A 16806-nucleotide genomic window follows, 5' to 3' on the forward strand; every position below is an offset into this window, starting at 1 on the left:
AGGAGACTGTACGCATGATTAGTGCTAGATGTTAATTTCTTACTTTGTATATCAGTTGTACCTGCTAAGCGTTGGACTCACCCCGCCTCCATTGTTATTATTTTCAGGATGATGCTGTCAGGAGAGAGTTCCAGTTGCTAGTCCCCTGAAGACCACGAGGACTTATTGATCTTTTGGGTTTTCTTCTTTACTAGACTATGTTTTGAACTTGTTATGTTTTGGATACTTTGGATCTTGTATGGATTGTTTTATTTGTGGATGACTTTTATTTGGATTTGCTTTTACTACATGCCTGCCTAGATGGCAGAAGAGGTAAGTTGGTTTTATCGTCGGATTTGAGCTTTACGAGTGTAGTTGAGTAGGGTTGTTTTCGAGTCATCATATTACTGTTCTATTTGTTTACTGTTAAACTGCGTGGTTGTGTCAGCCAGAGGCTGAAATTGATTTTAACTGCATGGTGATTGTTTTATTATTGTTATTATTCCAGCCGCATGTGGCTGAGGTATATAGTGATTGTAGAAAGTTTCAGAATGTCCGCCGTACAGGGGAGGTGCTGCCGAAATTTCTTCGGACAAGGACTCCTCCGAGGCGTGACAGGTTTGATATCACTTGTAGGTGATCGATGGCCGACTAGAAGGGGGGTTGGATAGCTAGGTCACCCCCAATTCCCTTTCTTCTCTATACGCTTAGTTTGCGCAAGCGGAAATACAAAACTAAAACAATGAAAGCAATAAGTAAGAACACAATCGCTAACACAGTTCCTTTACGTGGTTCGGAGATTGCTTGTGTTAGAGTGTATACTAAAAGCCCAGCTTTTGTAAACATTTATTTTGAAATAAAGAATCACATTGGTTAAAAATGTCTACATTTATATACTAAGTGTAGTTGTTCAATTAATTTATATTGTAGATAACATAGTGTGTGGTGTCACACACATAGGATCATGTTATCGGTTCTTTATAAATTATAAGCAGTAGCTCATGACTAAGATGGATAGGAACAAACCATTGGAATAGTCGTAGTGTAATTTGGTATTAGTTTATCTTAACTATAAAATTACACTAGTACACTCTGAGTGTATTGAGCAGGACCATTTAAGGTAAGTTCTTTTTATACTGACTTGATAAAAGAACAAGACCTTAGTTATTATGGAAGTGTGTGCTCTTAATCCTAATATAATAACAAGCACATATATTTAGTATTTATTTCTTTGACTTATCAAAGGGTGGGATTTAGCTCGTTAAATTAATAAGCCCGATAAGTTGGAAAATGATATTATTTATAGTGTGTGTTGTTGACTATAGAAGGAAACTGTGTCCTAGTAATCTAGGTTGATAATGTCCCCAAGGGGAGCTCATAAGGATTGTCATGTAAACCCTGCAGGTAGACTTAGTCCGGCATGACGATAAGGTTGAGTGGTACTACTCTTGGACTAAAATATTAATTAAAGAGAGTTGTCAGTAACTCATTTAATTAGTGGGCATTCAACATCTTAAACACAGGGAGATTAACACACTCATAATAAGAAGGAGCCCAAAATATAATTTGGGATTGGTGTGGTAGTTAAATAATAATTCTTTAGTTGTATGAATTATTATTGATGAAATTAAGTTGGGTGTTTGGGGCGAACACGAGAAGCTTAATTTCATCGGGAGACCAAAACCAATTCCTCCTCTCGATCCCTATCGTAGCCTCTTGTATATAGAGAATTATACCCACCGCATACCCACTTCTTACCCACCCTTAGGTGGCCGGCCAAGACAAGGGATGAGCCAAGTTAACGGGGTTGGCCATAGCTTGGAGCCCAAGCTTGTTGTGGCCGGCCCTAATAAAATTAAAAGGATTTTAATTTAAAATCTTTCCTTTTATGGAATCCATGATTTAAAAAGAGAGTTTAAAAATTAAATATTTCCTTTTATAAGTTTCTACAAAATATTAAGAAATGATTTGATATCTTTCCTTATTTATAGATTGAAAGGAAGATTTTAATTTTAGAGAAAACTTTCCTTTTTAGAAATCATCCACATGTTTTAATAGAGAGATTTTAATTTATAAAATTTTCTTTTATAACCAACCATGAAGGAAAAAATTATTAGAGAAGTTTTTATAAGGAAGGTTTAATTTTGTGTTTAAAACTTGCCTTATTTGGAGCTTGTGATGTGGGCGGCCATGATAAAGGTTAAAAGGAAAGTTTAATTAAATTTTCCTTATTAACCAATGGTAAGGAGAATAAGAGAATTTTAATTATAATTAAATTTTCTTATTTGCCAAGACCAAGGAATATAAAAGAGGGGGCAGAGGTGTCTCACCACACACAACATATCATCTAGTATTCCCTCTCCTCTTCCTTGGTGTGGCCGGCCCTATTCTTCTCCTCTTCTCTTCTTCTTTAGTGGCCGGTTCATCCCTCTCTTGGAGCTCTTGTTGGTGGCCGGTTCTTGCTAGGAGAAGGAGAGAAAGGAGGCTTAGCTCTTGCATCCCTTGGAGCTTGAAGGTTGGTGGCCAAAACTTGCAAGAAGGAAGGTGTTGGTGGTTCTCATCTCGGTAGATCGTTGCCCACACAACGTCCGAGATAAGAAGAGGTATACAATAGAAGATCAAGAGGTTGTTGCTTACAAAGAAATGTATAACTATTAATTATTTTTCGCATCATACTAGTTTTCTTTGTATGAATTCCAAACACAAGAGGCTAGAGATATTAGATTTTCAGATTTGTAATTCGTAATTGTGTTTCTTTTATTTTACCTTTTCGATCTTGTGATTCAATTGTTCTTTTTGGTTAAACCTAAGGTTATATAAGGAAATTAAATATTGAATTTTGTTAAGAGGTTTTGTCGAGGTAGTGGTGGATGTTCCCATACCCAAGAAGGCCAAGTGTCTCACCATGTTTGACCTGGGAGCCAATTTTTGAAATAAATATTTAATTGAATTTGTAACATAGGTGAATTTGGATCTATAATGTTAAGTATCATTTGTGATCCAAATCTAAACCACTAAGAACAGATAAGTTAAATTTGGAATCAATAATATTAAGTTCCGTTTGCGATTATGAATTTAATTTCTAAAGAACACAATAGGTTGTTAGGAAAGGTTCGGGGCTTGTACAAAATTTTTGTACAAGGGAACCGGTACGATATTTCCAGTAGCAACCAACAGCTTGCTCCTACTCCATGATGTGTTCTTAAGGTGGACAATCCTTCGGTGGATCAGTCCCCAACAATCTCCGGCTAGAGCTTACTCCTTCTTGGTGGAGTACAACCTCTCACAAAGCACTCTTCTTCTTTTACAAGATGAAGATTAAGAGTAGGAAGAAGAGTATGGCTTGGAAGCTTTGGACAATGATAAAGGAGTGATTCAACAATAATGAGTCACCTCCTTCATGCCCCAAAGCTTCCTATAAAAAAGAGGAGAGAGTTGATCATCATATCAACTCATCTCGGTACCAGTCGATTGACACTTCCATCAGTCGACTGGTGCTATCGTTGGAGGTAGCCAACTACTACTTCGCAGTGCCAATGGTTTGTCAATGGCTACTTATCAGTCGACTGGTCGCTGCTGGCTGAGCGAACAGAATACTTTTGTTCGCTCCCAATCGACTGCAACTTCCATCAGTCGACTGGTCGCGATTACACACTCATACTCATCCTCTCCGGAGTCACCCTTGAAGCTCTCTTCCTCGACTTTCATCCCTCAGATACACCCGAGCTCACGGCTCCTTTCCGTGCCATCCTTTAAGTTGCCTTGAAGTTTGCTTCCTTCGGCTTCATTCCGTTGCTGAATCTGAACTATATTCACGTAACTGATTTGTGAAGTTTTGAAAACTATTTTCATAATAGATAAAAATAATAATCATGTTGCTGATGGACCCGGCAACTGTACTTGCTATGCACGCATCCCTAACTAGACCCGAGGTAGCTAGTCCCGAATCTAGTAGGGTTTACTAAGTTATCTAAACCTAGGGACGACTATGGGAGCCCAACCCAAGGACAACTAAGAGTCCAGCACAGTGCCACTGATAAAAGTAAAATACTGATTTATAAGCTGATTTATCTTAATTACTTCTTCTTTAAATGCCTTGGCATTTTAACGAGCACCTTGTGTGCCAAAATCCCTAAAGTCTTGACTTTGGGATCTACTTAAGGTCTTGGCCTTTTTCTTTCTTTTCTTTATCTTTCTTATACTTGTTAATACTTCTAATAAAAGAATGCTTCTTTAAAAAAAATTGAAATGTTTAAACAAATTCTAACTTTGAAATGCATAAACAAAAATCTGCATATTATGCTAATCAAGATTTTGCATACTATACTAATCAAGACTCTGCATTCTATGCTACACTATTTCTGCATACTATGCAAACATAAATTCTGCACTATAATACTTAACCAAACTGCACTATAATCTTTTTCTTTAAAAATTGCACTATAAGTTCCACCAAAAATCTGCACTATAAGTTCCACCAAAAATCTGCACTATAAATTTTAAAGAAATCTGCACTACAAGTTCCACCAAAAATCTGCACTATAAATTTTAAAGAAATCTGCATAATAAGCTCTTAAGAAATCTGCACTACAAGCTCTAAAGAAATCTGCATTTTAAGCTCTAAGAAATCTGCACTACAAGCTTAATTAAAATCTGCACTATAAGCTTACATAAAAATCTACACTATAAGCTTAATTAAAATCTGCACTATAAGCTTACATAAAAATCTGTATTATAAGCTTAATAAAAATCTGCACTATAAGCTTAATTAAAAGTCTGCACTATAAGCTTAATTAAAATCTGCACTATAAGCTTAATTAAAATCTGCACTATAAGCTTAATTAAAATCTGCACTATAAGCCTACATAAAAATCTGCACTATAAGCTTAATTAAGCCTACATAAAAATCTACACTATAAGCTTAATTAAAATCTGCGCTATATGCTTAATTAAAAATCTACACTATAAGCTTAATTAAAATCTGCACTATAAGCCTACATAAAAATCTGCACTATAAGCTTAATTAAAATCTGCACTATAGGCTTAATTAAAAATCTGCACTATAAGCGCTTCTCATGCTTCGAATTCAAGAAGAACAAAGGTCCGAAACTACTCCTACTGCAGGTGAGAAGCACTTACCTTGCTTCTTGGACTCACAACCGAACAAGAAGGGCTTCTAGGACCTTGGTCGGCCGCCGGAGACGATGCCCTAACTCCCTTTTATTTTCTGCTCGAGCTTTGCCATCGCACGCAGAAGAGAAGGAGAGAATGGTTTAGGTCACGGGAATAAAACCCTCTCCTAACTTATCCCTTTTATAACCTAGTATTTCTGTTAACTCCTTAAATAAATTTTTCTTTTTTTTCTAAATAGAACCACCACTGGGATTCTTGGTCAGCTAAATCTTTGACCGGGTCAGAGGTCACGGGTTCGATTCCTCAGCCGAACCATTTTTCTCCTATTTATTTCCTATTTATTAGTTACTGCTTAAATAAATTTCGTTCCTTCTTTTAATCAGCATCACTTGTTGGAACACTTGGTCAGCTGTGCTTTCTCTAAATTAGAGAGGTTGCGGGTTCGATTCCTCAGCTGCCACTTTTATTCCCATTTATTTTCCGTTTCCTATTAACTATTACTTAAATAAATTTCATTACCCTTATTAATCAGCAACTTTCGTTAGGACACTTGGTCAGTTGCACCTTGCTTAAGATTTGGCTCGTGGGTTCAAATCTCGGTTGCAACTTTTTTCTTCCTATTATTTCCTGTTATAAACTTCTACTACTTAAATACATTTCATGCTTCTTTTAATCAGCAACGACTGCTTGCACACTTGGTCAGCTGGACTTGCTTAAAACTTGGTTCGGTCGGAGGTCTCGCGTTCGAATCTCGGTTTGGACATTTTTTTGTCGAAACTTCTTTCGTTTAGTAAAAATATCAAACGACCTCCAAAAATTACATAAAAATATTCTAAAAATCTATAGAATATTTCTAAAGTATTTCTAAATATTTTTACCCACTATTAGGACTCGTAATGAGGAATTTTGGGTCGTTACAACCATACTCTTGACATGTAATACTTTAGCCAAAGACTTTGAGTAATAATCCTAACAAGTGGTCATAGTGTACATATCTCCTTTTGTAAAGAATGGTGAATCATCTGTAGACTATCTAAATACCTTTGGACACTTTGACTTATATCCAATAATCTCATACCCACACCTCTGTAGAGATGTATTGGCTTAGATGTTAAAGTATAAGTTTCCATGACCAAGGTGATTTGAATACCTCAAATCTAAGGACACTTGCACTTAAGATGTCATGAGATCTTCATTGACATATCCATATATGTATGGACTCATATGAAATCTCATGACAGATCACTTCCAATGAATGAGTTATTGGTGCAGGAAGCACCAGACAATAGCAATCAACCTCCCAATCCTACACTAGTTATCCTTAACTAGCATTCATGTTTAACTCTTGATATCGTAATGTCTCCAATTAGTGAGGAGCAGCTATTTGGTTAAACTAAGAAGTATAACACGTGCTAATCTTTTAGAATTGATGATGTCCAAACTCATCAATTCATCGATTAAGAAATATTTTAATACATTCATAATTATACATGTAAAGATGCTCACTAGTTGTGATCCAATTACAAGTTCTCTCATGCTATGAATCGTATTGTCAACATTCAGTAAATGAATTTAAGATACAATCATATATATAAAGTATGTATACTTAAATAGTAAATCTTTATTTATCCAACACATAGTGCATTCAATAAGACTATTGCCCTAGAACATCTCTCAAATATAACAATGATAGGAGCAGAACAGGAAATGCTAGTCATTGAAGCTGAGGGGGAGCCTCTGAGTTTGAGGCAATGACGATGAGGGCAGGAGATGGAGTCGATGGATGATTACTGGAGCAAGAGATGGGGATGATGGGTAATAGCAGGAGCCAGAGATGATGCTGAACAACATTACGGCCTGTAGGAGAATGAGGTTTATGAATGGGGTTGATGGTGACCATGACTTATTGGGGAGGGTTGAGTGTCAACAACGACCAACGGGAGGGCTAAGTGATGGCTGATCGACGAGCGATGGGAGGAGAGAGTGGATTAAGGCACAACATTAAGTGTCGGGAGCAAGGAGTTGGGAGTCGGGAGTCGGGAGGAGTTCAATCATGAGTCAGGAATCTAGAGTCATAGTTATGTTCAAGGATTTTTAGGATTGTTTTAAAAAAGTTTTAGGTCCATCAATCAACTAATCCTAACATAGTAGTTGATGATTACATTAATCAATTTAACTAAATTCAAAATTTTATAACAGAGACTGAACCTAATAAATTGAGCTAACTGATATATTTTTTAAAAATAAAATTTTAAATTAACCAAATTGAACTTTCGAATTAAATTGATTCAGTGAATTAATCTGATTTAATCAAAATTTTACTCATTTCTAATCGGACAAAGTTTGAACATCTAGATTATAACAATAACAATAACAACTGAATTTTATCTTACTAGGTGTGGTTGGTTATATGAATTCTTCTACGTCATTGGATTTCTATACTCTACTATATCATTATCTATACTTAAATAAATTTTATCTTATATTATTGTTACTAACCAAGCTTTTTTTCTCTTCCTTATTTGATGTGTATATTTGTCATAGTTTTACATCACATGACTTGAGGATTTATTGATCGTCTAAGTATATATCTTTTTTTGATATTCTTCCCTAATTCTTATATAAAGAAACTAAAGTACTTACCATCTATTGATCATATATTTTTTCCATTTTCAATATTATATTAAATTATTTTATAAACTATTCAATACCTTGTTTCCCTAGGCATTTTCATATCTTAATCAAAATATCATCTAGTCCAATGACTTTTCCATTTTGCATCCTATTTAAAGATTATTCTACTTCTGAAGTTTAAATTCTATAATAAAAATTTAAATTTTTATACTCATTTGATTTAATTAATTATTTAAATTACGTTGGTCACTTAAACCTCCCTTAAAAGATTGATGAAGATATCTATTCCACTGCTCTTTTATTTCTCTATTATTTATTAGTACTCTATTATATTTATCTTTACTATATTTTATTTGGATAATTATCTTGTCTTTCTCTCTCTTACTTTAGCTATTATATAAATATCTCATTCCCCTTCTTTTGTATCTAATTTTTGATATAACCATTCAAAAGTTTCATTCACTGCTTTCTAAGTCTCTTTCTTGGCTATTAAATATTTTTAAAAAATTTTCTCGTTCTTATAAATATATAATTTCTTATAGGTTCATTTTTCCTTTATTTTCTCATGTACTTTTTCATTCCACCATCAAGATTTCTTATTTCATGGTGCATGCCCCTTTGACTTGCCAAGTACACTCTTAACTACTATTTTCAATTTTAATACTATCTTATCTCATGTCGTATTAGAGTTGTCATATCTTTACCTAATACTTGTACTCCTACCTTCTCCTTAAATACGTCTTGTTTCTCATTCATTAACTTCCGCCACTTAATTTTAGGAATCATGTATATTTTTTTATTGATACTACATTTGATGTTTATATCCAACACTACTAACTTATGCTGAGTAGTTAAGTTTTTTTTTAAGATGATTTTACAATCTTTATAAATTTTTCTATCCCTCTGACTAATCATAAGAAAGTCAATTTATATTTTATTATTCTCACTTTTGTTAATTGTTTCTCTCTGCATTATAAAAATAAAATCACAAGTTAGTTTGTTCTTTTGTAAAAATAATTAAAAAAATAAATTGCTTTCATTTAATTTATAATTTTTATAAATGTATTCATTTAGTTTACAATTTCCATAAATGACTTTATTTACTTTCCAATTTTCGATGTGCCTTAATTTTTTTTAATGGGAGGTTTAAGCTGATTAATTCTGGGTAACTGATTTGGCCTTATGAAATCCAGCATTACTCGATCCTTAAATTTTTAAAAAATTGAGAAAAGGTATGCATCAGTACCTAAGGTTAGATGCGTCTTCATTTGATTCTTCAATATTATATGTAAATATAATTTCTATATCAAATTAAAATATCTCAATTACAGTGCTTTAAATTTCATACACTTGGACAAATCAAATTTTACATTATTTAAAATCATTTAATAAAATAATCAATTCAAATCAAATTAAGATTAAAATTAACTGAGTTGCTTAAACAATTATTTAAACTTGTTCTATTTAAAAGATTATTGAGCTCTTACTTCTAGTAACTTGGACTATTTAAATTTGTTTATATTTGATTGGTTAGAGAGTTTAATATTATAATTTTTTTTCACAAACACTTTCATGTATCCATTCACAAATATTTTCATAAACATTATTTATTTTTAATTTAATAAATTATTCAAAGTTATTACTGTTCCTAAAAAAACAAGTTCTTTAAAATACTAGACCTCGGTCGGCCCGTGGCTACCCCATGGCACCATAAGATTGATTAAGAGCGAGGGCATAGACATTGATAATAAAAAAAGAAAAAAAAATTATTTTTCCCGATTTAAACAGAAAAAAATACCAGAACAATAATTCACAAATAGATTTATTAATCCATTCACCTTATTTATTTTAAAAATATATATTTCCATAGATGTCCTAAACGTTCTGTCTCCGTTAGTTTTAGGACGAAAAGAACAAGTTTAAGGTGAATGACCCGTTGTCCATACTTCTATTCCCTCCAAATTAATCCAATTGAAAATAAGGTATGATCGTATCCGAAACTTGTGAAAAAGATTGATTGGGAGAGGTATGATCCTATCTTAAACTTGTGAAAAAAATTGATTGGGAGTGTGACTTCTGGATTAACTATTTATGGATCTCGTTCCGTTCTGTAACATAAGAAATGTCAATATCGAGTTAGGAAAAGGGTCTCCGGTGTTGACATTCCAACGCTTAAGTCAGTCATCGAAAAAATAAAAAGAAACAGAATAACAGTAATCACAAGCATGAATAGTAAATAACGTGTACATCTGTTGATATATGAACCTTCCTTTATATAGTACCTCAACGAACGACGTGCACGCTCCTCAAGATGTGGACACGTTCTTCAAATTATATATGAGTAGATATGAGAAGAGTTCCACTACTTCATCAAGCGAAGGAATTGTTCGATCGAGGATCTCCGTCAAGTCGATTTTCTCTATAATCCTTTAGCCTAGTTGATTGTTACCGCTCGATCAAAACAGCGCTCTGGTCGTCTAAGCGTTCCTTCACTTTATAATGAACATCTGATATTTTTGCCATAGTACTCTTGACTGTACGAACATTCTACTCGAACAAACTACTTACCGATCGAACACTTCATGTCCGATTGACAACTACTGTAGACCTTCGCTCGATCCACTTTGATGAACCTTAAATTTAACCTCCACGTCGTCTGCTACCTCCATCTGACCCATACTTGGTGTGCCATGGGCCCTTATTATTTTAAGATAATAATCATAATATATATATTTTTAAATTTTTATAAATAAATTAAATCGATTAAATCAAAATATGATATACCCTAATCAAATCCAATCATATATAAATCGGATACAACCCAATTAATAAACCAATCTAATTTGACTCTCCGATATTGATTAAAAAAAAATTCTAACATCAATATAATGTTATTAATAAAAAAAAATAAATTGATTCATTAATTAATTTTATAATTGTATCCTTCTTTCTCTCTCCCTCTCCTTCTCTTCCGTTTCACTTCGGCCCCGACTAAAAACAAACCCTACTGAATCTCCTCCGACTTCATCCACTTTAATCTGATCGATCGACCAAATCCCTTTTAACCGCATAGTATCATCGTATTTTGCAACCGACGTTTGATGTCATACAACTACATCCATCAATCACAGATAAATGCACAAAAATCTCGCCGGTAAGACGACGAGCTGAGCAATCCAAAAGAGCACGCCATGCAGAATAATTCACACAGATTTCACGCAAATTAACTTCGATATCAAAAAAAACACTGATCGATTAGTTAGCCGGTGTAGATGTGAACGCCAATGGCGATGAGGAAGATGGTGATGAGGGCGAAGTAGAGGACAGCGTGGACGAGTATAGAGAGGCCGCTCGTCTGCAAGCTGCCGAACGCCACGACCCGCCCATTCCCCGCCGGCAGCTGGAACAGAAGTCCCGGCGAGAGCACCACGAACAGCACCACCGCGATCACCACCGGCCCCCAATCCGCCATCCGACCGATAGGAGCAATGCAGATGTAGGTGAGGAGGAGGACAAGCAGGGCAGCGAACTAGATATAAAGAAGGGAAAGGAAAGTGGTGGTGGCGGTTGTTGTGGAGTCGTGTCGTGATGTGCTGGCCGGTTATGGAGGTGGGCGTGGCTCCCGGGCATGTGGCGACATGGGCGGCGGCAGAAGCAGGAGGAGCGTGCACGTACCCTCTTGCGTGTTCAATATGGCTAAACGTTGGGAGTGACGTCGCCTGCGTTGCAGGTCGACGAGATGCCGACAAGGCATGTGATGTGAGTACGCTGATAATCACAGATCGATATGGTTTAATTTTTAATATAAGGTCCTTGTAGAATTACAAACAAGAAGAATCGTACTAAACTAGGAGTAGGAGTCAGCAAAGCAAAGGTAACTTGGAGACAATAAGGGCTCACATTTTCCTCTGCGGCACTTTCTTTGCGAATGAATGTAGATCTAGCTGCTTTAGTAGAAATAGCAAACGTACGTACACAACAATTGTGCAAAAGCTTACAGACTAGAGAGATGGCAGCTTCCTTCAAGCAAAGAACGTCTTTTGTTGGCGTGCTACAAATGATTCGTCGTTCTACAATATCGAACAAGAGCAGAAAGTCTTCTTCGGCGATTCCTCAATCTTCTTTTCTGGTGGGAGAATCAAAGTGAATAAGAAGAACACAAAATTGAAATCTAAAGATTCTTTGAATTGTATAAAATAAACTATTCAGTCTTGCTGTTGTTCCGTAAAATCCGGATAAAAACATGGGATTTTCAAAAATGTGGAAAACTACTTGCCGGAAAATCCAACTCTACCTGTTTTAATTTTAGACGAGGATTGCTGTACGACGACATGCATGGTGATAATCCCAGCGGGAATTTCACCAAAAGGGGATCTGCATTGTGCAATGGTCTTGTTGTTCTCTAACACTTTGCCGGCACTTATTAGTTTCACATCATTAGCCACCTTCGGAACAATCTTCTTATCTACAGAACAAGGATAGTCAAGAACAAAATCATCAATTTGGACCCCGTAAAGAGGTAAACAAATTTCAAAATAAACGAACATTATAAAGTTAACAATTTAAATAGATAAATGCAGCTAGAGTCACAATAACGTGTAAAATATGTAGTGTCGCCAGATAATTATGCCTGGACACGAGATTTCCTACTCACAGCAAATATAGTAGTGATTAGGATTTTCAGGAATTAATAGATGATGAATTTTAGGAACTCATTCTTCTTTGGGGTAAATAAAGCAAACTCCATTCAGTTTAAAACTTAACCTGGACGGAAGGCAAAGTCTATAAGCTTGCTCCATAACTGAACTAGGCAGGTATTTCTCTGCCTCTCACCAAACTTGCCTATTATTGTATTCATGCACTAGGAGCAATTTTTTTTCTTATTTGTCGTGACGAATGTTCTTGCAAAATCATCCATTGGTGCTATGAATTTTTTGGCACATAGGTTCTTTGGCCCACTTAGAAAAGGAACATGATTTTAACATACACTTCATTTAATATCATTGTCAAACACAACAGAAACTCCATACTTAACATACTATTTGAATAACCTCAAGGCCATCACTTCAATAAGGCTGGGGCTAACTACCTAATATTTAAAATACAGTTTTGGCTGCAAGCTAAGAAGAAAAACACCATTAGCCTTCTGCTACCATTCGCAGCACGTATAGTATCTGACAAAAAGGGGACTATTTTTGTGTGGCATTTTATGTAGAAAAAAAGAACCTATACAAGCTCCACGACTGAAAACAGTTAATGCAAAGTCACCTTGATACTTGATAGAAATATGTTCCAGTTCAACTTTAAGTTTGTCTGTGTGGTGGAGATTTGGAAACTGTATATTGAAAACACTATTTTATGTAATTTAAGTTGATTTTAAAAGATACTAGATAATAATAGTGACATACCCTTACAAAGCGTTTAAGGGCAGAAAAGGTTGTGATACTAATGAAGGAATTTGTAAGCTTATATGGATAAACTACTATCAACTTCGATTTAAACCTATTAAGCCAATGGTTGGGTACAAAAGGTTATAGGTCGATTTTCTTATCTAGTTGAGTGGTGACAATTAATACTAGAGCATACTTAATCCTAAGTGTGATAAGGGATTGGAAAAGGCTCTCTCTGTGATAGAAGATCTATCATTGTGTCTCACATGCCTCTAATTATGAGTGATTTTGTGGCTGAGTTGGATTTTGGGTCTTGACAAAGACCTCAACTCTTAAGTGGTGGAATTATGGTACTTTATCCTAGTCTTATTCATGAGTTTTGGACGGATGAAGGAGGTTTATATGTTTGTTGGATAAGCTACTATGAATTTGGCTTAAGCATTTTAGATCAATAGGTAAGTTTAACAAGTTAATAGGTCAAGTTTTTATCTGGGAAATCATGACACAAAGATTTGTGGTGTAGATAAATAAATTATAGGTGCAGGCATGCATTTTGCACAATAAAAAACACTTTGAAATTTAAGCATCAAGCATACATTATAAGAACTATTGCACGAGAAATAGCCAACAACTAAGGCACCTTATCACAATGAGAAGAATAAAAAGGGCATGCAATCAAATGAAGTATAGATTGTCAGCCATACGCCATGAACTCAAACAAAAGAAATTGTTTAAAAGGTATAGTTCAATTCGAACATAGTAAACATGCATCAGAATGGTACCAAAAATAACAATATGAAATGCAAGAGGTTCCATTATGCATATAAAAGCCTTTGAACAACTGTAACCGATATCAACCTCACAAAAGAAGAGTGACCTCGAAAACATAACTGCAATTGAGATATTGATCTTTGCTCTAGATCTTAGCAATGTATACCCAATTACTCACTGAGCTTCCAAAGAAGTTTGAGAAAAACAATGGTCAGCTAGAGTAAGTGACTGAATTAATGGCAATCAGTTAGTATTCAAAATTAGCTTATTTGGTTTACTTACTATCCCAAAATTGAACATTTGCCTCAAACGTTCCCCAATCCCGTAACAATTTGACTAGAGGAACAAGAAACGCAATGATCGCCAACAACTCCAAATAATTGCAGAGCGTGCCGTGTCTGAATTGAAAAACTGACCTCAGTGGCAACGATATGATATTATGCGCATTGAAATCTAACCACTAATATTTGTTTATTTACTTTTTACACGATACGTGAGATTTCAAGAATAGGGGAAAAAGGAACGGACTGGAAAAACAAGTAAATACTTTATGAAATACACACACAAAGACTTTGGGTTTTGCGAAATAAATTTCAGAAGAAAATTTACAAGGTGAACTCCTACCACGCGGCCATTCAGCGATTATCCTTTCCTTGAGCATGGCGACGGTGGAAGAAGAGGAGTAACAGATCGGACCGATGTCCGATCCATCGTACAGCCGGAACCTGAGCTCGATCAGATCTTCTTCTGGCATTTGTTCGATCCGATCTATCACCAATAAGCCATACCCCATCCAGAAAATCAATCACGGGTCACTATTTGATCACAAGTCGAAAATTTGGAGAGCAGTGAGAGAGAGAAGGAGAAGAAGAAAAAGATCGCACCTTTTGCGGCAGAATCGAGAAGGAAAGCCGAGTTCGAAAGCGGGGACGAGGATTAGACGGGCGGCACCGTGGTGGAGGCCTCTGAGAGGAGATCCACGATACAAGTCGCTGGAGTTCGTGCTGGGGCGACGATTCCGAAGAAGACGACGCAGATGGAATAAAAGGATTATAATAATGCGACGGAATAGAACGGGAAGTTGAACCGACGTACCAAAGTTTGACCGAACTTTGTTTTTTCCCTCTTTTTTATTTTAATTAAAAATAAATAAATAAAATTAATTATTTTTTATCTAACAGCATGCTTTCTTTAATTTTAAAATTTCCGCAATCAAAAATTTTCTAAGTTTTTTCCTTTTACGCTTCCAACTAAAACTTTTGGGAAGTTCAAAATATTTGTGAATGATCAAAACAAAATTAAATGTACTATTGAATACATTCAAATACACTCCTAAATTTTTTATTCATATAAAACTACTATAAATTAAAACAAGTAAAAAATGTTTTAAAATATAAAATAATCCATGTTTGATTTTTCATTAAAATCCAAATACTTATATTATATCAAGTCATCTAAATCTCAAAAATTTAGAGTTTAAGGTTTATAATTTAGAGTTTATAGTTTAGAATTTAAGGATTGATTCATACGGGCATAGGTTTAACAAGGAAGCGAGGAAAGGTCATTCTATCCAATTTAAACAAATAAACAAAAATAAAATCTAAGAATGAATTAATTAATCTACTCACTCATTATTTTCTATAATTAAATAAAAAATATAATTCATTCTTTCACATTGAAGTCGTCATCGGCCTCTCAGTCTGTCCCATATTCTCTGGAATGAGTTAAATAATTGGAGAGGTCTGACACTTGGTTAAGTATTTTGTATTTATTAAAAATTGACTTTAAAATCTATTAAGTAACTACTAATACAGATATCAACTTAGAGCATCTTCAATGCAAATTTTATTAGAGGTTTGTAAAATTGAAAAACCTCATCAAAAAGAATTTTTTATGGTTGTGTATATAAGGTTTGGAGTTTTTAATTTAAGAGTAGGTTTCAATTTTCCAACCTACTTTTTTTCTCTTAAACATAGAGCTAATAATTAATGTTAATGATTATCATAATGTTTTATAATATTTTATTTTATAAATAATTAATAATAAGTTCACTTATGGAGAGAATTAATGTGCATGGGCCATGCAATTACATGTGGAGAGCATTACAAAAAAGCTCACTTAGAGCTTTAACCATTAAGAATATTTCAATGAGTTTTTATAATATTGATGTGGGATATTGAAATTTTCAAAAAAGTTCATTCAAAGCTTTAACTATTGAAGTTGCCCTTATATGATTTAACAACTAGGTTTTTCATCAGATTAAATAATTAAATGAGTTTATACTCATCTTAAAGGCATCTCCAACGGTGAGTGGATTTTGATTCTTTTTCTTGTGGCCCCATCACAAATGAAGGAAGAGTTAGAAGCTGGTTCGATATTTCAAATCCAATTTCTTAATTTTTGGTGACAAAAGATAAAATAAGAAAAGCTGGGAAAAATCTTCATTGCCCTAAAGAAACTTTTTCTACAATATAAAAATTCATTTAATTTTTTTATTAAATTGATAATATAAGTTAGACTCAACCTAAAGTCAATATATTTTTTCTATAAAAAAATATTTTAAGCCATTAAAAAAACTAAATTAATCTTTTTCAAAATTAATCCCATATGACTGAAATATATCTAAAGGAGAAATTTAACTTTTTTTTACATTTTTAATTTTTTTTATTAGTAAAAAGTATAAAAAATATTTTCAAAATATATTTGTATTTTTGGCCATTAAACTCGTATATTTAAAGTATGTATGATCATCAAAATATTTTTTAAAAATGAAAAAAAAACTCATATATATCTTAATGGATATTACATATCAAGTGCCTATGTGGACATCTTAGAGAATACCGGCCTTTTGTCTCTTTAATTTTTGTAAATAATTAAAAAAATAATGGTAATAAAAAAG

At 34.2% G+C, this 16806-nt stretch overlaps 2 protein-coding genes across 2 annotated transcripts; both read right to left on the minus strand.

Annotated features, from left to right (window-relative positions):
• Positions 1 to 10829: 10829 nt before the first annotated feature.
• Positions 10830 to 11318, minus strand: LOC121996426. Its single transcript, XM_042550401.1, has one exon. The coding sequence runs from the start codon at positions 11216 to 11218 to the stop codon at positions 11006 to 11008; it is 213 nt and encodes a 70-aa protein (XP_042406335.1). The 5' UTR covers positions 11219 to 11318; the 3' UTR covers positions 10830 to 11005.
• A 216-nt stretch (positions 11319 to 11534) lies between these two features.
• LOC121996425 (membrane-anchored ubiquitin-fold protein 4-like) lies at positions 11535 to 14953 on the minus strand. Its single transcript, XM_042550400.1, has 4 exons — positions 14792 to 14953; positions 14532 to 14675; positions 12041 to 12211; positions 11535 to 11872 (listed from the first exon to the last, which is right to left on the minus strand). The coding sequence occupies exons 2-4, from the start codon at positions 14659 to 14661 to the stop codon at positions 11817 to 11819; spliced, it is 357 nt and encodes a 118-aa protein (XP_042406334.1). The 5' UTR covers positions 14662 to 14675; positions 14792 to 14953; the 3' UTR covers positions 11535 to 11816.
• Between the last annotated feature and the right edge of the window lie 1853 nt (positions 14954 to 16806).

The sequence above is a fragment of the Zingiber officinale genome, chromosome 6A (assembly GCF_018446385.1).
Source record: "Zingiber officinale cultivar Zhangliang chromosome 6A, Zo_v1.1, whole genome shotgun sequence".
Lineage (NCBI taxonomy): Eukaryota > Viridiplantae > Streptophyta > Magnoliopsida > Zingiberales > Zingiberaceae > Zingiber > Zingiber officinale.